The sequence below is a fragment of the Vigna umbellata genome, chromosome 2 (assembly GCF_029865625.1).
Source record: "Vigna umbellata cultivar VRB3 chromosome 2, Vumbellata_1.0, whole genome shotgun sequence".
Lineage (NCBI taxonomy): Eukaryota > Viridiplantae > Streptophyta > Magnoliopsida > Fabales > Fabaceae > Vigna > Vigna umbellata.
Genome location: NC_142166.1, coordinates 12653941 through 12675123, shown reverse-complemented (window position 1 = coordinate 12675123; position 21183 = coordinate 12653941). Strand labels below are relative to the sequence as shown.

The following is a 21183-nucleotide window of genomic DNA, read 5'->3' as shown; positions in this document are numbered from 1 at the left end:
TCCTCAGTCTATTTTTGTTTTCAACTTTCCACTCCACCGCTATTTTAACCTGGTTTGCTTTATTGGGTAAAATCCCTCCCAAGTTGCCTATTTTTTCTCACAATTTTAGTTATTGAATAATTCTTACGAAATTTTGATTCTTTAGTTTTTAATTATTTGTAATTTTTTTTATTTTAGATGTGATGCAGTACAAAAATGTATGACATTGGAATGTCTACAGAATTGACTAGGTAGCAGACGGAATGAAAATTGAATAAATTAATAAACAGTTATAACTCAAGTTAATGAAAAGAAGTACACTGTATATGAAAAAAATCAAAGTTACAAGTTAAAATAAAATTTTTTACAAAAATTAAGAAGTAAAATCGTGAATTTTGTGAAGTACAGAAAAAAAAATCTAATTACTTGTAAAAGAGTTTAGAGAAAATAAAAACATAAACAAAAATGAATTATTGTAGAAGTTAGTTTGTAAATTTTTTAGATTTTTTAAAAATTTCGGTTTTTTTTACCGATTTTATAAATTAAATTTATTTTTGTGGAAAGTTAAACAGAATATTTGACAACGCACAGAAGGGTGGGCCATGAATTAGCAATTTGCCTTTTGATGGGTTAAGTCCATTCTCAAAAAGAGAAAATAGGCATGTTTGTTTGAATTGTGATTAATATATATTACAGTAAGTAAGTTACTTATTTTGAAAGTGACAGACAAAATTTATTAACAACTTTTTCATAATAGATAGAATATTGATCTTACTAAAATTTGTTTGCGCACACGAATGATGGTTACACTACACACCATGCCTGGTCGCATTCTCAGTCGTGTGAACCAGATCAATAATTTTTTTTTAATTGTTCACTGAATTTTTATAATCCAAAATATTCTTAATCCAGAATAACTGATTAATTTATTAAAAACAGTTTCTTTTATTTGCACAGGTGGAGGAATGATCTTAAAACATGGTATTTCACTTTTTTTTTTCTTTCACATTTCACATTTCTTTTCATTAATTCATATAAAAATTATAATATTATTTTTTTTCCAAAATTTTAAATTAATAAATTTATAGTTTTTTATTATTCAATTTCTTATAAACGTGAAATTCAGATTTCTTTTTCTTCAATTCCTCACAATTAGATTCTTTATAATATATTGCAAAACTTTTCTTGAAAATTGAAGTATTTTATTCATAAATATCTTATTCGTATTATTCTTCTCCTATACACATCACAAGAAAAAATTAGATTTAATAAATCAGAGTTAATGATTACAAGACAAAATATTATTACACAAGCTCCAAGTTAATCAAACTTCTAGAGCAATAGTAAATGTATAATTAGTAAATGTAAACGGGTAATGACATTTGTGCTTGTGTTACTTTTTTATCTTTTATATAGTAAAATATATATTTTTTTTCCAACTTGAAAAACATCTATGAAAGACTGTCAGCTCGGATTGATGGAATTCGATTTCATAATAATTCAAATTTAATATTTTAAAATTTATGTATAACCATTTAATTTATCGAATTAATTAGATTATTTGGATTGTAAGTTAATTCGGTTAAATTTTTCAAAAATCAAATTTATATTATTATCTTTTTAAAAAAAGGCATTTTTTGTTTTGAATAAATAACGAAAATATAGTAAATATTTAAATAAAAAGATATATGTATAACTTTAATAATAATTTTATACAACTTATCATTAAATTTTTAACATAATAATATTGTATTCATAAATTGATATAAGTTATTAATAAATAAATTAATAAATTTATAAATATTAAAATATAAATTTGGGTCGAGTGAAATATTCATAAAATTTCAAGTTGATATCCAAACCTAATCATATTCATTTTACTCAATTTTATTTATTTATCCAATCCAATTTTACTGTTACTCAAATTTACTTCAAATTTGGTTTAATACCTCTTGTGGTCCCTCGAAAGGGGGTCAATGTTCAAATCGGTCCTACCTTTTTTTAGAAATTCAATGTGGTCCCAACTTTTGTAAAAAGTGTACAATCAAGTCTTTTTTGGAAACGGCGTTGAGTTTTTAATGGAGCAGCTGACAGGGTGGACTGAAATTAGCTACGTGGTTGTGTGTGGGTAATACGTGGCTGTGAGAGGGTGATTCATGGCTGTGAGAAGGTAAATGTGATAATATTACTGAGGTTAAGAAATCAGAAGTTAGGGTTTGAGGAGTTATAGAGAAATTGGTAATTTGGGATTTATCATCGTGGAGGAAGTGTGTTGAAATCTGAAGCGCGAATTTGATACTGCAAATCTGAAACTGAAATTGGAAACCACAAATCAGGTTAGGGTTTATGTTTGATAAAGAAGTTACACTACAATAACTTCTAAACTTATGCATCCCCATCAAAACATGAATCAAAACAACTTAAATAATAAATTCCAAATAGAACTTAATTTTCCCCAATTGAAAAGCAAAAGCATGCATCCAATCGGGAACCCACAGTTACTGACTTATTCATACAAGTCAATATCAAATGCAGTAGCTTCTGGTTCAGTTTCATAAAGTATATTTCATCCAAAAAATATAAAACAAAAAAGGAGTAAATATGTCCATAATTTATTTACGTGTTTTGTGCTGAATTTTACTTAGCATATCTTAATTAATTACATCAATAATCCAAGAATAAAATACAGTAGTTGGTCATAGAAAAATCACCAATTATTTAATTGGTGGTGTCGCTATTATCAGCCGGAGATGCAGATGCAGACGAAGATGCACTTTTGGGGGTAGAAAACGGCAAAGACGACGGCGGTAGAAACACCAGACTTTTCGTCTGTGTATTATTCGCTGGCGTTTTGTTCAAGAAGCTCGATGCATAACCATTGACTTTCGAAGTTGAACAAGACAAGGTAGAAGATGAATTATTAGACGCTGCAAACACCTCACCACAGTAACAAGTAGGGATTATCCCACCTCCTCTCACACCACAACCATGGGACCACCGAGAAGATCCTTTGCCCCAACTTCTCGAACACGACGAACACCCTTCAGAAGAAGCCATTCGTATCTCAAACACCAATTTCTCTGCAACTCCTCAAACCCTAACTTCTGATTTCTTAACCTTAGTAATATTATCACATTTACCCTCTCACAGCCACGTATCACCCTCTCACAGCCACGTATTACCCACACACAGCCACGTAGCTAACTTCAGTCCACCCTGTCAGCTGTTCCGTTAAAAACTCAACGCCGTTTCCAAAAAGGACTTGATTGTACACTTTTTACAAAAGTTGGAACCACATTGAACTTCTAAGAAAAGGTAGGACCGAATTGAACATTGACCCCCTTTTGAGGGACCAAAAGAGGTATTAAACCTTCAAATTTTTTTGAGTTCGATCGGATTGAGTGTATCACTAATGCTGCTATAATTTTGGGGGTCATCTCCAGCATCCATTATTCTTCTGTCTGTCATATGATAAAATAAAAGTATGTGTTCTATTTGAGGTAGGATTTTTGGGTTTATGTTTGACAGGTAAAGAATACATTTAAATAGTTTTAGTTTTAATGTCGATTATATATATACATACATATATATATATATATATATATATATATATATATATATTTAACTCAATCTGACAGTGAAAAAACATGCAATAATAGTTACATATTCGATCTAATAATTGAACTTCTAACGTCCAAAGGCCTATTTAAATGAACTATGGTGTCGTTTTAAAATCCAGGGTTTGAATTGCTTTAAACTATCATCAATATTATCTTTCTCTAATTTAGCTACATTTTTTGTGAGAAAAAGTGATTGCACCATTAAGTTACGATTAATACATCAATTATTTACTTAAATTAAAGTACTTTATGAATTTCACCCACTTTATCTATTATATATAGATTTTTAGAGTGTATTTTTTTTTCAAGAGTTGTGAAAAATCATTCTTTACCATATCTATATATAGAAATCAAAGAGTCCTCATCCAATGAGAATGTAACTTCTCAAAAGTGGAAATAATGATAATTAAGAGAATCAAAGTAGATAATTTTAATGATTTATTGTCGAGTTGTTGTAAAAATTGAGAAGAGATAATTGGTAAATGATCGTTTAATACTTGAGTCCAAAAGAATTCAAAGACAATACTAAAATATAATTGTAAAGTTAGTAAAAATAATTGAGTATACTTTCAAATAAATCAATGTATTTATAGAAATTTGAATTCCTTAATTAAGGTTAGAGAAGATAGAGTTAGTTATTTGAATTTTTTTCTTAAAATATATTTTAAGGAGTTAGGAAATTGTATTTAAATTGTCATTTACTTAAAACTATTGAGAATAAGTTTCTAATCGAGGTTGAAGGATATCTATTTCCTTAAAAAACAAATGTTTGACTTTGAAATATTGTTTTTAGGCTTAATTACCTACTTAGTCTCCATGTTAGGAGGTAATTTTCTGTTTAGTACCCAGTTTTAAAAGTGTAGGTATTTGGTACCTATGTTTTGAAATTTGTATCAATTCAATCCTATCCAGTTAACGGCGTTATAATTGATGCGAGAAATTAAGGACGTTAATGATAGCCTGGGTGGAATAACTATCAAATGTTTGAATGCATCTTCATTAACGTCCTTAATTTCTCGCATCAATTATAACGCCGTTAACTGGATAGGATTGAATTGATACAAATTTCAAAACATAGGTACCAAATGCCTACATTTTTAAAACCGGGTACTAAACAGAAAATTACCTCCTAACATGGGGACTAAGTAGGTAATTAAGCCTTGTTTTTATTATCATACATTAGTATAAAAATAGAGTACAACATCGAATATTTTTGGCTTTTAACGACGCATTCGAGTTCGACGTCACAGCGGGAGACGTAAGTTTGAGGTCGAATATAAAAAATTCGACAGTCGTCGAATTTTATCAATATTCGATGTTAATTAATTTTTTTGTTTTTTTAATTAATTGTGATCCTCTTTTAAAACTCTACAAGACTTAAAAAGCAAAAAAACAACATATTTTGGTATTTTATAAAGCATGAACTATGAATCTGTAATGTAGTATCAACAACAAACAATAATAACCAACAACAAACAAGTTCAATCAAACAACAACAACAACAAACAAGTTCAATCAAACAACAACAACAAACAAGTTCAACCAAACAACAACATCAAAAAAGTTCAAAAAAAAAAACAACAAACAAATAAGTTTTTCAAAACGAAAACAAAAACTAACCTTCAAAAGGTGGGTTCGTCGGAATAAAGCTTCGTCACCAGTGAGAGAGAAAACAAAATGTGCCTACGAAGGACAAGAGCATGAAAATAACTGGTTAAAACAAACAAAAATCATACATAAAGTAATTAATTAACATGCATTTGTATCAAATGAAAGAAAGATTACATTTGATGCTCGTCAAACTTCGTTCTAGAAAAGTTTGAGAAGAGAAGAGAATATCGTGCGCTAAGATAAAGTGAATGAATTTTCAATCTCTCGCTTAAATTTTTATTGAATTTACTAACCTTTTGACGTCGAATTTAAAAGTCATTCGACGTTATATATCATGACGTTTAATAATTGAATTTATTTACAAAAATGTCAGCGCTCATTTTTAATGTTGATTATTTATTTACAAAAATGTCACCGTTCATTTTTAACGTTGTTTATTCAGTGGTGGGACGTTGAATGCATAACGTTATACGTTGTTTTTGTACTAATGATAGAAGACATTAATGTTTTAACTTCAAGTCGAATCAGATAACATTGTTAGGATTCATTCTCATTTACTTTTATACTTATAATTTCATTTTATCCTTTTTACTAGAGCTATCAAAATGGGTAACCCGGCCCGACCCGACCCGACCCACCACGGGTTGGCCACTTAGTGAGCCAACCCAACCCGACTCATTTATTATCGAGCCGAAAAAATTTGAACCTGACTCGACCCACCACGAGCTGGTGGGTTAAACGGGTTGACTCATTAACTCATTTAATTAACTTTTTTTTCACCATCTTCTTCTGAGATTCTTATATCATGTTACTTTGATCGATTAAATTGAAACAGTAATAATTGGACCAACTGATATAAAAGAAAATGAAACAAAAGAAATATATTGTTATATATATTCTAAGCTATCAAGCATAAAATTTTGCCAATTTAGTTTAATGAGACATACACAACCGTTTAACCAAGAAACTACATATAGCCGTTAACAAAAATATATAGCACAAGATAAAATTGTCATGCTTGTAGATATGTCTTAAAACAAGATAAAACAAATGATATATTCTTGAATGATCCAATCTATAATATTATCCATTTATTAAATTGGAGTGTTGAATGGATAAATCCACAGTATTATGCTCTCTTGAAGCATCTTCTTCTTTATCTCCATCTATAATATTATCCAATCTATAATCTTAGGGTTTTATTTGTAGAGGGGAACTTTTGGAAAGACAGCAATGCTGCGAAAGACTCTATTGTTAAGTAAAGGTTGTGCGTTTTGAATAATTAATTTAATTAATTTGATTTCAATAAAAAAATAGGATTTGAATAATTAATTTGATTTAATTAAAAAAACTAGGTGGATTGGTGAGCCAACCCGACCCACCACAGGTTCAACCTGTGTGAGCCGGGTTTTTAGTAAGCCGGGTCAAAATTGGCTCGCATAATTTTTACATTTTTTTCCAACCTAACCCGGCTCAAACCCATGGTGAGCCGGGTTGACTCACAGGTTTCAACCCATTTTGACGACACTACTTTTTACTTGTGCATTGAAATCTTTTTTACAAATTAATTTTTCCTCGTCTTCAACAAACTTGACCATCAATTCTCATAGTCACAATTTAACTTAATACGCAAATCACAATTTTCACATTAAAAGGTCTAAAAACAATACACATTTAATATCAAAATAGAAAATATTGCTTGCTAAATCATCATTTTCTAAAATGTTTTACGTTTTACTTTTATATATTATGAGGACTTTATATGGGATTTAAAAAATTTCTTTTATAATTTTTTCATGAAGATTTGATCAATATGATTTTGGTTTGGTTTTCTTCCTATTCAATTTTTCATTGTTACTTTTATTTCCATCTTAGTTATATTACAAACAAGTGCTTGAATGCAACAATTTCATCCATCTCCTATGCAAATTCTTTTTTTTTTGCGATCAATGATCAATTTCACGTCAAAATTATATATATTTATTATATGATTATTGTTATATATATTTATTATATGATTATTGTTGTAGAGATATCATGATTATAAATAAACTAACAAAAATTGACATAAAGTATTTTTATTTACAAAACATAAAAATAAAAAATCAATTTATATTTTATTAACTTAAATTTAATTAAAATTAAAATTAATTTATATTTTATTAAATTAAATTCAATTAAAATTAAATTTTAATTTATATTACATTTTATATTTTTAAATTTTATTTTAAAAATTTATAAAATATTTTTTAAAAAAAGTATTTGTAAATATCTACGTATATCATGAATTTTAAAATATTTATAGATAATTTTAAATAGTTATCCAACTAATAACAAAATAAATAATATTTTTATTATAATTAAGTAACAAATATATATTATTCATTCATGTTCACCGGTTGTCATCCTAGATACAAATTTATCATAGAATAACTATTAACATATTCAAATATATAAAATTAAAAATTAGAAAGGACAAAATAAAATATTTTCGGATATTTATTAACTGTTTTAACAAAATCAGAAGGTTCACTTACATACCCTCGTATACACATAGGCATGTCACTGTAGGTCTATCAGTAGGTCTTTCAGTGAATATGAGTATTGAAAACATAATCATGATTACTTATAAAGACTTATGCTTTGTTTTTTTTTTTTAAGTGACTTGAAATAGATGATTTTGAAAAGATGATTTGAATGGATTTGAGTATATTTGAGGATAATTTTTTGTTGTTCTTTTGAATGAATTTGTGGATAATTGAGAATGGATTTAGAAGTAAAATTTGTGAGAATTAGTGTAGGATTTTATTGATGTGACAGATTTAAAAAATTAGTTTAATTGGTAGAAATTAAATATTACCAAAATACTCCTAGTTATTAAAATAATATAAAATGATAATTGCTAAGGTTATATTTAATTGTAAAAATATTTATAAAAAGTAAAAAATTAAAAATAATTAATAAGATTAATTTCTAAAATTTAAAAAAATTATAATTTAATAAAATAAATTTATAATAAAATTAATTTTTAAAATCTAAAAATAAAGTGTTATGTCTTTTTATATATATATATATATATATATATATATATATATATATATATATATATATATATAAAATTGATGTCCCAATTAATTCATTCTTATTTTTATCCTAATTCAATTTAAACTCAAAATTTAATAAATAAAAAATAGTAAAATAAAATAAAACTCAAATTGACATACCTTGGTAGGAGCGTAGCCATGGTTGCGAACCAAAAACTCCATCAACTCAGTCTCTACAAAGTAGTTCCTTGCAATCTTCATTTTCAACACTTGAATTGGCAACGTCAGCCTTAAAACCTTAACTACCTTCAAAGTCTCCTCGGGCTGCTTCTTCCTTCACTACTTCCTCCGCCGTTTCATTGAAACCGTACATTGGAGTCACCGACCCCTCTCCTTTTGCGTCTTTCAATTGTCTCTCCAACTCCTTGTTGTCGTCCTTCTATAGTGTGTTGAGCTCCACCAGCCTTCCTATCACCTTTTCATCACAAAAGATCTTCGGCACCGTAGTGCTCTCCGTTCTCTCCCTCAATTCCTTATCACGTTCTGTGAACACGTCCACATTTATTTCCATGAACCTCAGCGCTCTCTCTCAAGAACCTCTGCATTGCGCTGCACTCTCAGCAGTTTGAGCGCGAGAAGAAGCTGATGCAACGCTGTGAGAACGGTGCACTCTTTTTTACCGCGAAAAAGATTTTCAGTCCAAAGAGGTTGAAAAACTCTGTCACGCCTTCAAGCTGGTGGAGCACAATAACGCAGCCCGTAACCGAATCCAGGTCTACACCACGCTCAACCACTAACCTGGAACCGAATACAACCTTCTAAGAACTGAATACACCACCCAACATTCCTATAACTTTGCAGCGTAACCGAATGCGCACTCCCGTAACCGAATACACTGCATTCGTTATTTTTGTTCTGAGAAATGGAACCGAATACAGTGTCTGGAACCGAATACAGCGTCTGGAACCGAATATAGAACTTCATCTTCAACCTTTGCTTCTCCATCTTCAACGGCTCTTCTTGCTTCAAGCTTTTCTTGCCCCTCTTCAACCCATCTTCAGCCACAGTAACATTCGTGATGTAGGAAGCAATGTATCATATTAACGTGCATTATTATATATTAACTCTGCCTGGAATCGATTATCACATGTAAGAATCAAATATCCTATTTTTCCCTACTGCTTCTGCTGGTATTATCAAATCTACTAAGGGTAAACATGACATTTGCTTTACAATCACTGCAAATCATCTCATATATGCGAGTGATACTAAAATCACTTATCTCGTAAATTCACTCAATTCCATCATTGCAAATCGGCGAAAGCGAACACAACGTCACACTCAATTTTGTCTTTGGTAATCGCTTTCTATAGTAAAATCGATAGAAGCGAACACACGCTTAGACTCATTCAAATAAAACAATTATAAGATGTCGAAAACTGAAAATTGGTATTCAAGCGTTATTTCGTAAATTGAATATATTTTTCATTATTCACGTCTATTCATTCAACTCTTCATTTATTCACTATTATGGTTCTTACTAACTTGAATTTTGGAAAGTATTTTATAAATAAACTTTCCTTCAGTCTTAAACATTTTAATCAAAATTTATTCTTAAGGATTTCAGAAGCTTGTAAAATAAATTTTACGTTATTTAGATCTCGTTCAACTCACGTCCCTCCTTTCAATAAAAACATTAGAGTTGAAAATGGGAGGTTGACAAATATTTTTGGACTTGTAAGGGAAAATGTCCAAGTGTTTATTATGCGTTTATTGAACTTTTCCGCAATAAATTTTAAATATTTTGGAATGCTTATGCTCTAATATAATTTTTTAATTGTTATATATAAAGTAATCTAAGAATCAATTTTGCAATACATCTTTTAAAAAAATATAACGTATAAGGTAAGAATGTAGAAAATAGAGTATTAGAGTTGATAGGTGTATTAAAATAATGAGACCAAGTATTTTATTTTAAAATAATATTATAATATAAATAGAATGTTCTAAAATTCGTCTTATTGTCTAAATACCTTCTATCTCTCTAAAACACTATCCTCTTTGTTTTCTCTCATTTCTCTCTACAATTTCTTACTCCTCATTCATTTATTCAACGATCAGGAAGTGTCTAGGCAATCCTTGCGTCGAGGGCTACTAATCTGACTGATCAATTAGTTGAATCGAGTAGGTACATGGTAAACCCTTTTCTTTGGTATTTAGGGTTCTTAATCCTGTAAAGGAGTTTTGTTTGCATGGATCAAGAGTTCTTCTTCTTCAATTCCTGACTCAATTTAGGTTCTAAGGGTTGTTTTTTATCACCAATCGGTGATTCATAGGTATTTCTAAAGTTTCCTTATGGTGCAAGCAGCAGTCGAGGTTTCTTTTAGAGTTGTGCATAATTACACTAAGGTAAGGGAAGCTAGAATTTGCTATAATTAGTAATTACTTTTGTATGTTTGGTAGTGTAGGATTCTTGAATTAGTTGAGTTGAATTCATGATTCTAGGGTAGATGAAAAATGTGCAATTTGATTGTTTTGAGTATGAAATGATGAACTGTGATGATAAATTGTGTAGAATGATGTTTTGGTTGTAATTAAATGCATGAAATGTGTGAAATCTATAATAAGGTTGGTTTTTTAATATTAGAGGCACTTTGTCATGTTTTAAGGTTAGTTTTGAGGAAGTGGAGTAGTGAAAATATAAATTTGGGATTAGTTGCTCAATTGGTGTTAGGATAGCTTTCGTAAGTTAAACGGGACTTGCTTGAGTCCCTAAGTTGCTCAAAATAGTGACAAAAGTGGTAGAACGCAAATTGGGTTCATAAGTTGAAGTTTTGTAGATTTCGGAGTGGAATGTGGTTAGGAAACACTTTAGATTGATGTTAGTAAGGTTTAGAAACACTTGTAGAAGTCTAATTAAGACTATAACACAATATAGGAGGATTAGAAGTTAGTGAAAATATTTGGAATTGGTAACTTTTGGTGTAGGTTGGGTAATTCTGCAGATTAGTGCTGCAGAATTATGCAGACTCGCTAAGCAAGTAGAGTCGTTCAACGAGTGGTGGTAGAGTCTGGCACATTGTTCTAGTATTCGCTCAGCGAGTTGGGTCGTCGAGCGAGAGGGTGAGGTTTGGGAGCACTGTGAGTTTTAGTCGACCAGCGAATAAGGTCGCTGAACGAGTGTTTGAAGGGCCTGAACTACTGTCTCAGGTCTCGACCAGTGAATGGGGTCGTTGAGCGAGTAAGTTGGGGGTCTGGACCACTGTTTGGGAGATTCGCCTAGCAAGTTGTGTCATTGAGTGCGAGGTTAGGGTCTGGTACCACTAAGAGTTTTATTCGCTCAACGAGCTAGGTAGCTAAGCGAGATGACTTTAGGATGTTTGAATTTAGTTATTCTATATGCATGAATTGAGTATGGGTATATGTTATACTAATGTATGAATATTTTATATCTAACTTACCCTTCTATTTGTGCTTGTCTTTGTATGTGGCTATGTATATTATTTGGCTATGATCATCCGGTGGATGTGAGCAGAGGGAGATGAGATCTTTGTGGAACAAGCGCTTGATGGAGAAGATCCTGCAGTGTAGTTAACTTAGACTAGCTTTGTACATATTTTGGTTTATCGAATTTGTATATAAAGTTTTAAATTTATAGTTGTTTTTGGATAACTATAAGTTAGACTTTATACTATAATAATTACAACTGTTCTATCATATCATGTCAGTGATAAGTCTTTTATATTGTTTTATACTATATTTTTGTAATGTTATATATAAATTTGAATTCAATTAATTTTGGATCATATTTTTCAAAAAATAGAAAATATTAAAATATTGATTCTTTATTCCATCCTAATGGAAAGGGGTGGGAAGAGGTACAGGAACAAAAACATAGAAGAAAAAACTTAGACTCAAATCAAGTCAGAACAGAACTCCCTGTAATATTTTTAAAATTTTACACAGTTTTTCCCTGTTTACGTTTACAAAGAATACCGTATTTTATTTCATAAAATTAAAAACTTCAAACGGAAAGAGTTGAAATTTCAAATAAAAAAAAGTATGAACTTAATTTTGTCCTAAAATCTTCTTTCCACGCTATCAATCTTAATGGTTTGAATTAATTGCCAGCTTTTAAAATAGTAGATTATGTGGCAAACTAATCAAAACTTCTATTTTGGATGCAAGAACAGACAAATTAAGCACAAAAAGGTTAGTGATTACGTAGAGAAATCAAAAGTGGGACCAATTTTATCTGATCAGATGAAGAAAGAAAAACAGTTAACCCTATTTGCTGAGAAGCTGATCAATATAAGTCCATGAGGAAAAAAAAATAGAACTACAGGGCTTGATAATCAAAAGCCATATATCTATTTAAAGTTACAGTACTTGTTAACAGTTATTGTACACCGATTGGATTGGATGGGCCAAATAACGCCCAACAAATTCTCATTCACTTCCGTAGACCCTTTGATGTAGAAATACTAAATACTAAAAAATGACTACCTAATCTACACAACTCAGTATCATGCTGCTGCTTCTGGTGGAAAATCATGCACCAAGGGCTGCTTAGGTTGCCACAGGAAGAGATCTACCCTTAACTTCCCTTTGAGGCACATAACAAAATTTATAGTTCTATTATCATACATGTCACTTGGTTTCCTTGATAGCAAACTACCATCATTGCTTTCAAGAAAGAGGTACCTTCACAAATCTTCATTGCCTTCATCTTTGCTTGTTGTATTTGGAGCATCATCAAAACCTGAGCTAGGGGCAAGCTCATTCAAATCAAGGAATCGTCGCTTTGTGGTGCCTTCAACTTCCTCCTGTCCTGGACTACTAGATTTTTCAGGAGGCTGGATTTTGCTTTGTTCATTCTCCTCTACAGCAGGATATTGGTTGTTCCCTTCTGCAGGGTAAGTAACAGGCTCCACATCTTTGGTTTCTTGTTCTTCATCGTCATTGCCATCTGAATCTTCACTTTCCATCATATAATCTCCATTCTCAGAAGGATCTGAGTGATCATCTGATGCATTTGCATTAGACTTGTCAGGTTTAACGAACTCGGTTTCTGAATCAGACATCTCTAACTGCCGGTAATTTATACGTTTTTGTGTTGCCCTCTTACTGCGTCTTAGACCTGATTGAATCTCACCCACAGACCTTAGTTTAGTTTCCCTCCTAGTTCGGCCCGCCAGTCGCTTGAATTTACGGGGCTTGTCACTCTCCTCACTGACACTCATGGAATCTTCTTCATCGTCCTCTTCTTCATCTTCGATGTTATCTTCATTCCAATTATATTCTTCGTCTCCTTCAGAGCCAGAGCTACTAGAAGCCTTCCTTCTCTGCTTGCGTTTCTGAAGATACTCTTCAGAATACACTGCTTCTCCCACAATATCATCATCACTGTCATAGTCAGCCTCATTATCTGACAATGCTTCAACAAACTCTTTCTCTGAATACCGTTTAGGCTTCTGTCTTCGTCGATTGCTGATGTGAAATAAAAATTATCAGTGAAGTAAGATATAGAAGTCATCAGAACATATTTGAAGGGATAAAATCAAAACCACAAACCTTCTATCCAAGTCCATTATGTCAGTTTGATTATCTTCCTCCATATCATCGAAGTCTGGTGATTTTGGAGACAGCATGCCAAAATTTAGTTCTTGAGGGTCATAAGAAGGGGAAGGACCACTCCATTTACCATTGGATAAAGCTTCCGGTTTTGATCCTGGTTCTCTTCTCGGTATAGCTTCTGGGGACGGTGGCTTCCGTCTGATATAGAAAGAAAAAGAGACCATGTCATGAGTACAAAGCATGACAAATGCATATGATTGGCTCCTGTTCTCTCAATATATGCAACAACAAAAATTACATACATATCTAGAACAGCCAAATAGAGGTACAAGAATGTAAGATCAAAATGCAAAATCCATACTTGGTTATCTTAATTGCCTCGTTGATGGACCGATCATAATCATCTGCAATGACAGCAATGTCAAGTTAGGTCAATTTAAAGCCTCAAATACTGACACTCAAGAAATGAGTTTACTTTTGTCCAACCAAACCAAAAATTATGTAGTTCAGGAGAATTTTTGTCATAATTAAAGTTAAACAGGAAGCTGAGGTAAAGTTACATCCTGGATGCACAATGAAACTGTGAAATTATCAATGTCCAGATTCCGCTATCATCAATGCAGGGTAAAATTGCAACAAAGCTTAGTGATAATGTTACTTTTTTAATTAAAAGATGTGGATGTATGAAAAATATAAAGGCTTGCCAAGTAGCTATGCAAAAATCCAATGGAACTTTCATCAGATCCAACGGAAATCCCAAAACCAATGTCAGATATCAGAAAGTCCCAATAAATTATCCCTGTACTTAATAACCAGCAGCCAGCCCCCTTGGTCCAAGCAGGGAAAGCTTTTTAATTCTACTAACCATACATTCCCTAAGAAGAATAGAATAGATATCCTTCACAATATTCAAGGCCAACAATGTTTTAAATAGCGAACGTCTCTATTCAGAAGGATTTTTTGGAATCATCACATAGATTCAGCCTTCTATTTTGTCCGCTATGGCCACTACAGCAGTCCCTACAGCAGGCAAAGGCCGCTTGCTGCTACTGTGGCAGTGCTATAGCACATTATTTAAAACCCGGATTCAGGCTACTTGACCCAGAAGGTACCTAGGGTCCTAACATACCCACAGCAATCCAACTGTAAAATTATTGAGCTGTCTAATAAACCTCAGCAGTCCATATAAAGAAAAAAATGAGGAAAATGAAGAGGCCAAGTCCAGCTGTGAAAACAAAATGCAAACAATGATGAAACTTCTTACCAAAAGTGTAGGTAACAGGTTTCCTATCACGTAGTGAACGCCCTAGGGCAAGCCCATCAACACCTAAGAAATTATCAAGAAGAAGAGCTTGTCTGTGTTGTTTTTTCATCAATCTCTCCTTTCTCTGCACAAGACAGGTCAATTTTCTCAGTTAAAAGTACAACAGGATTCTTTATGAACCATTTATCAAGATAAAAAGAAGAGCAAAAATGAATTCAAGTTCAAATCCTAGAATGCTACATCTTCTCAACCATGCCAGATTAATTTTGCCAGTTAAAAGTACAATAGGGTTCTTCAAGGACCATATATGAAGATAAAACTAAGAGCAAACATGAATTCAAGTCAAAGTGCCCATTTTTTCAATTTTCTAAACCCACTGAGAGGAGGATAGGGTAGAGTAAGCAAACACAGATATAGTACCTTGTGAACCTTCTCAATTTCAGGAAGCATGTCTATCTTCACCTTCTTCCCTACAGAAACCTCCGTTCTGTTTTTACTTGTGAAAAGCTTCTCCTGGGCAATCAGATGGTAAAAGCAAATAAGATGAAGCTCAACTAAAAAAAGTTGCAAACTTCACGAAAATTGGCAGAATTAGGTTATTTTATAATGTTTCCCTTTGAAAATGAAAAAAAAAAACTAACGGTCAATCCTATCTTCTATAACAAAAATATATCTGCATTCTTAGGTCTGTCAAAAAAAAAAACAGAGCAATAGAGGGAATTGTAAACCAAAGGATTCAAGTAGGGTAGCCAATCCCAATTACTGGCAAAAGGCTTAGTTGTTATATCAGAATGTTTATAATTTAACTTTAAAATGATATTAGTCAAAGGATCAATGGATTTTGAACAAGACAATTGAGAAAACAACTGATTGCATTAGATAATTGCTGCGGCTAATTTGATCTCCCTGGTTCCAACACTGATGAAGGCCTCATTCTGGCCAACAACTACTTTTTATTATAAATAGAAGGCACTTAACACTTATGGTGGCATAAGGCACCCTCTGACCACTTTAAGTTCTTAGTTGCATTATATTTTCTTCGTGCATATAGTGGCTGAGATTGCCTTCTAGCACTTATTGATATTTCGGAAAAGATTGTTCCTTTTTAGTAGTAGTCATATGAAATGGCAAGGAATGAAATTTGAAAAGTATAATAATGTTGTAATGTATAGTAGAATTGTAACAATCAATGTTCTGATTTTGTTATTGTTAGATATATTGTGTATATGGGCTTGGCCCATCCCTATGTAATGCTATGTATGACATGTATATATGTTCCACTGCACACAATCCTATCACAAGATAAATATATACCATTTCTCTCTACATGGTATTTAGAGCCTAATTTGAATCCATGTCATCCCAGTGGACTCACTGTTCAATGGTGCCAATTTTTCCTGGATATCATGTCCACTCTGATTTCCTACTACCCCTTTCGCTGTGGATTTTTTCCTTTACAGTTATTAGGTTTTATCAACAATTGGTGAATCTAATGGTTTCATTCAAGGACTATAATTAACTTTGAATTTTCTACAAAATAACAGTTTCCTATTTGATAAGTTCACTTGGAACTTTAGTTACGGTTTCTAAATCAAAATAAAATTAGTATCAGTTTGTGACTCCATATATACATCACATTGATTTACTGATTAATATATTAAGTGATCCATTATCTAGTTCAAAACCTATAACTCCAAAGTCCCAATTCCCAGAAAAACACTGAACACTCGTTAAAACATGCCCACTAAGCATAGATAGATGAGTTTGAATAACTTACAGAAACATCCAGAAATTCATCAAAATTGGTAGCAACTGTTTCCCACTGGTAGGTTGTATTAGAAAAAACCTGGGAACCTCTTGGTTTCCCTTTCTTCATTTGAACCACTTCAGTTTTCCTTATCTCCCGATACAACCTCTGACCAATATTTTGGTCATCTTCATACCTGCATTAATCAAATGCCATGTGAATAAAAAGAAAAAAACAGAGATAAATGTGCATTAACTTTCCAGTATGACACTTCAAACTTCGAACAGATTGAAGTCAAAGCACATGAATATTACCAATAAGAAACTCCATGCGAATCACCACCAATACGCTCCTTGCGAAATGTTGAAAGTGGAATGCCATGCTTGATTGAGCTGTCAATGTAACTCCTGATATCTTCTTGCTGCAAAATACAAGTCAAGTTTAATCATGTACACTATCAAGAGGGATGATCAAAAGTAAGATTTGTGAGTCAGGCTATAAATGATTTGCCCCTCAATCTGTGCACTTGGCAAGTTTTGATCTTGGGAATTTAAATACCTTTTGCACTGCTCCAACCAATACCTTCCCCCCTTCCCCCGGCAAAATAACAGAACCCCAAAGAAAGTTATTGCATAATAGGGTGTCCTAGTTAGACACAATAGCAATTGGCCAACTAAAATAGTGCATGGCCATGCATCTCCAGGAATCTGTGTGAATTTTATTAAAAGAAACTATTGAGGAAAATTATCACACCCTTGTTAATAGACAAGCCCAAAGAACCACTCAATATAAGAAATAGATAAACTAAACCTAGAATAGGTGGTTGCAACTTGAACACAAAACGAGGCAAACAAAAATAGTGAATGACAGACAAATCACATGCATATATCATAGTATAAGTTAATTCAGTTCTAAACATGAATCGCATAGTTTTTAGAGATCCAACCTAAAATAAAGGAAAGTGGCCTCATTCTTCCATACTAACTTTCACCCATTCAAGGAAAAGTATATAAGAAATATAGATATATACATAGACATTAACTGGGCAAGGGTACCTCAACACGAATGTCACATAATGCTTTTAAGATGACCACACGAACCCCTGGATCAAGTGATTTATATACTTCAATCTCCGCTCTGTCACGTCAACATAACATGAGACTCGGTAAACATATAAAGTGGATTTTAGATATTGCAAGATTAACTTACCCGTGTGAAGCAACAATAGGAAGATCCCCATCCGCAACCTGCATTTGAATTCCCTATTCATATTAGCTCTGGAAACTACAAAATGTTATATAGAATTTTCAGCTTGCTGAAAAAATAGTCTTGTTACCCAGTGCCACCAATCTCTTAATTTTCTGCATAATACGGTTATCCAAGTATCACGTGAGAGTGCCATTCGTGTAATGGGAGGAATTGCCTATAAAAAAGATACAATAAATGTTATAAGACTAGCAGCAATTTTGACAGCTTGTGACATTGTACAAAGAAGAGAGTATTGATCTTGCAGAGGAATAGATTTTGAGAGGGATCAGTGCCCTATAAAAGACAATGGCAAACAACTCTCACAAGCTCTTAAACTGCAAGACAACTAGAATTAAAACCCTTGACTTTGTCACTCGTTTAACAATATCTATCTATCCACCAACAAAAGAGATTAAGCAAGATTAATGCTATTTATTATAATATCTAATCTAATTTTAAAAACTTAAATGAGTTCAAGTATCACCACTGTTTTGATTAACCACTTCAATAGATGAAGGACAAATGGAACTAAAGACAAAATTCAATAGATTCAATAGATGAAGGACAAATGGAAGTAAGGAGATAATGGCATTTAACTTGTGACAGCATTCGTTGCACTACAGCAGCTTAAAGTACAAAACTTCAACTACCTCTGCAAGATATGGAAGTGTGTGACCAATAACATTAAACAGTCTAAGCTTTCATCCTCCCCAGTCCCCACTATCTCTTTATCACTCAAAACCTAAGTACCTAGCATACAAGTCAGACTTGCACAGATTTATGTCGTTATCTACTCAACCCAAAAACTAAATTTCAAAACAGTCCAAGCACACTGTTTTAATCAATTCATCTCCATCCACAAACTCATTACATCATGGATGAGTATAGCATGCACCATGTCTATAACAACACTTTCTCATCGCAGAATGGGAGTTTCAATACAGATCTAAAAGATCTAAACCCTCAAACAATTAACTGAATAATTTCCCACATTATTTAAATCTGCAGGGAAGCTATAGTTCAAGTATAAACACTTTGCAATAAGAATTAGGTATAATAAAAACTCGTCTCAGAAGATCTGAGAATTCTTCAGAGTAGGCCTTTTCTATAGTAATTTCTGTAGTGATGCCCGCCTATATAAAATGTCCAGTAAAGTATACATCCGCCTCTTGCAAGAATGATCATGATTATCTTTGACATATTGATTTGAACTCAGAAAATCAGAAATAAGACCAACAAGGATGAAGCCCAGTGAAAAAAAAATCCAAAGGTACATTTGGAAGTGGTAACCATTTGATGCAGCATAGTAGTTTACACTTAGAAACAAAAGAAATAAGTAAACTAAACTTAATAGCAGCACACTTGAACACTATCCTTCAAAAGCAACTTGGGCCAATATCAGGGCAGAGAGCACAAGCAATCAGCAAAAGTCCCCAGTTTAACACTCAAGAAAGGGTTTCCCAACATTCAACAAAGGCCTCAAATCAATTACTTGCTTTGCACCAACCAATTCCTGCCAAACTCAACTCAGTTGCAAATAATCATGTCCATCTCCATGCATCACATAGGTCAAACATATTATGGCCATGAATCCATCAGACAGGCAATGCACTTACAAACGCTATATTCGTTAGTTTTCAGTTTTTGGCTCCTTCCACAATTCCCACATTTAAAAGAGTTTCAACCACCGCATTGAATAAAGAGTCATTCGAACAGTCAAGTAGTGGCTAATACTGAAGCTTATCATTTGGATATTCAACTCAAACTCTTAGAAAATTTTGAAACAAGTTCTGACCTTTACCATTTGAATTATAATCCCAAAACACTCTTCTCTGTTTCAGCAACAGCAACCTCCAGATACCCTACACTAATAAGAACTCCACTTTACAGCTATTAATTTCCCTCGCTCCCGGGTAATGGGCACTAGACATTATCACGAAAATACAACTTCATATTTAAGGCATACAATCATAATCAAAACCACCGCAATATTACTCAAATTAAGAAAAAAAACACACCAAAACAACATCCTACAAACTCCTAACAATAATAACAAGCACAAAACTAACACAACCGACATAGTCTAGAACTTCACAGAAGAAAGAAGAAATGCAGTACGCACACAAGAATAAACCAAAGGAAGAAAAAAAATAAAAAAGCACCAACCTTTAGCAAAGGCATATGTATATCACTCAATGTGTCATTGGGAGTGAGCAAAGCCGTCTCAAACTCTTCAGCCGAGAATTCTACTGAAATATTCAAAAGATGCCTAAAAAGCTGCAGCAGCAACAAAAACCACAAAAAAAAAAAAAGAAAAAAAAAAACTTAATACAAAGAATGCACAACAAACCCAATGAAAAGCAAAAAATAAAAATCACAGTCTCGAAGCTCACATTCAAAAAATTGAGTATTGAAGCCAATTCCCACATAGACCGGAGGTTGTAACGCGGCAACTGTGCAGGCGGGGGCGGTTCCACCAGCGGCGTCACGATCTTGCCGCATTGCTGCGGCTGCGGCGACGGCGGCTGGGGCGACTCCTCGCGGCGAGGCTCCCTCTTTGCAGCCTTGGGCCTGGCCGGCTGCGACGCCGAATAGAGGCGTGCAGCCGTGCGAATGGTACAGGCGCGAGAGGGGCGGTTCCTGGTGGGTGCGGGAGGAGCAGCATCGGCGGCGGCAGTAGCGGCGGTGTTGGTGGTTGCTTCCTCCTTGTGCGAATCGGGTTCCGGCGAGGGTTCTTTGTTGTCTTGCAGGGGAGATCCTTGGGACATGGTGTGAGAGAGAGAGATCAAAAGGGTTTTAGGTTAGGTATGGTGGGATTACGTGCAGAGGATCATGGTTGGGTTAGCATTGAAGACGGAAAATCAAAGTGAAGAACGAGGGGTTGTAGAGAGAGAACCGAAGAAGGGTACTTTCTTTGTTTTTAGAGAGAGAAACAATGAATGTTTGAAAAAAAAAAATTGGAGCAGTGTTTTTTTTTTAAAGGGACCAAAGAGAGGGACACAAACCCTCAAATTCAAAGGCGCATGTACCTATGTACCTATGTGGTTCTGCAAATATAGGTAACTCAAGCAGCACAGAGAGATAGATTTGTAA

At 33.1% G+C, this 21183-nt stretch overlaps 1 protein-coding gene across 1 annotated transcript; it reads right to left on the bottom strand.

The window, feature by feature from the left end:
* Positions 1 to 12518: 12518 nt before the first annotated feature.
* On the bottom strand, positions 12519 to 21183 carry LOC124825749 (DDT domain-containing protein DDR4-like). The gene is made up of 12 exons (XM_047298446.2): positions 20484 to 21183; positions 20257 to 20367; positions 18179 to 18265; positions 18052 to 18089; positions 17898 to 17979; positions 17157 to 17263; positions 16873 to 17038; positions 15516 to 15608; positions 15096 to 15219; positions 14193 to 14235; positions 13829 to 14029; positions 12519 to 13744 (listed from the first exon to the last, which is right to left on the bottom strand). The coding sequence occupies exons 1-12, from the start codon at positions 20856 to 20858 to the stop codon at positions 12961 to 12963; spliced, it is 2211 nt and encodes a 736-aa protein (XP_047154402.1). The 5' UTR covers positions 20859 to 21183; the 3' UTR covers positions 12519 to 12960.

Coding starts and splice junctions, on each gene's coding strand:
- LOC124825749 (XM_047298446.2), bottom strand. CDS start 20,858: ATGTCCCAAGGATCTCCCCTGCAAGACAACAAAGAACCCTCGCCGGAA. Junction 17,980..18,051: donor CCTATTGTTGCTTCACACGG/GTAAGTTAATCT, acceptor TTGACGTGACAG/AGCGGAGATTGAAGTATATA. Junction 15,609..16,872: donor ATGAATTTCTGGATGTTTCT/GTAAGTTATTCA, acceptor CTGATTGCCCAG/GAGAAGCTTTTCACAAGTAA.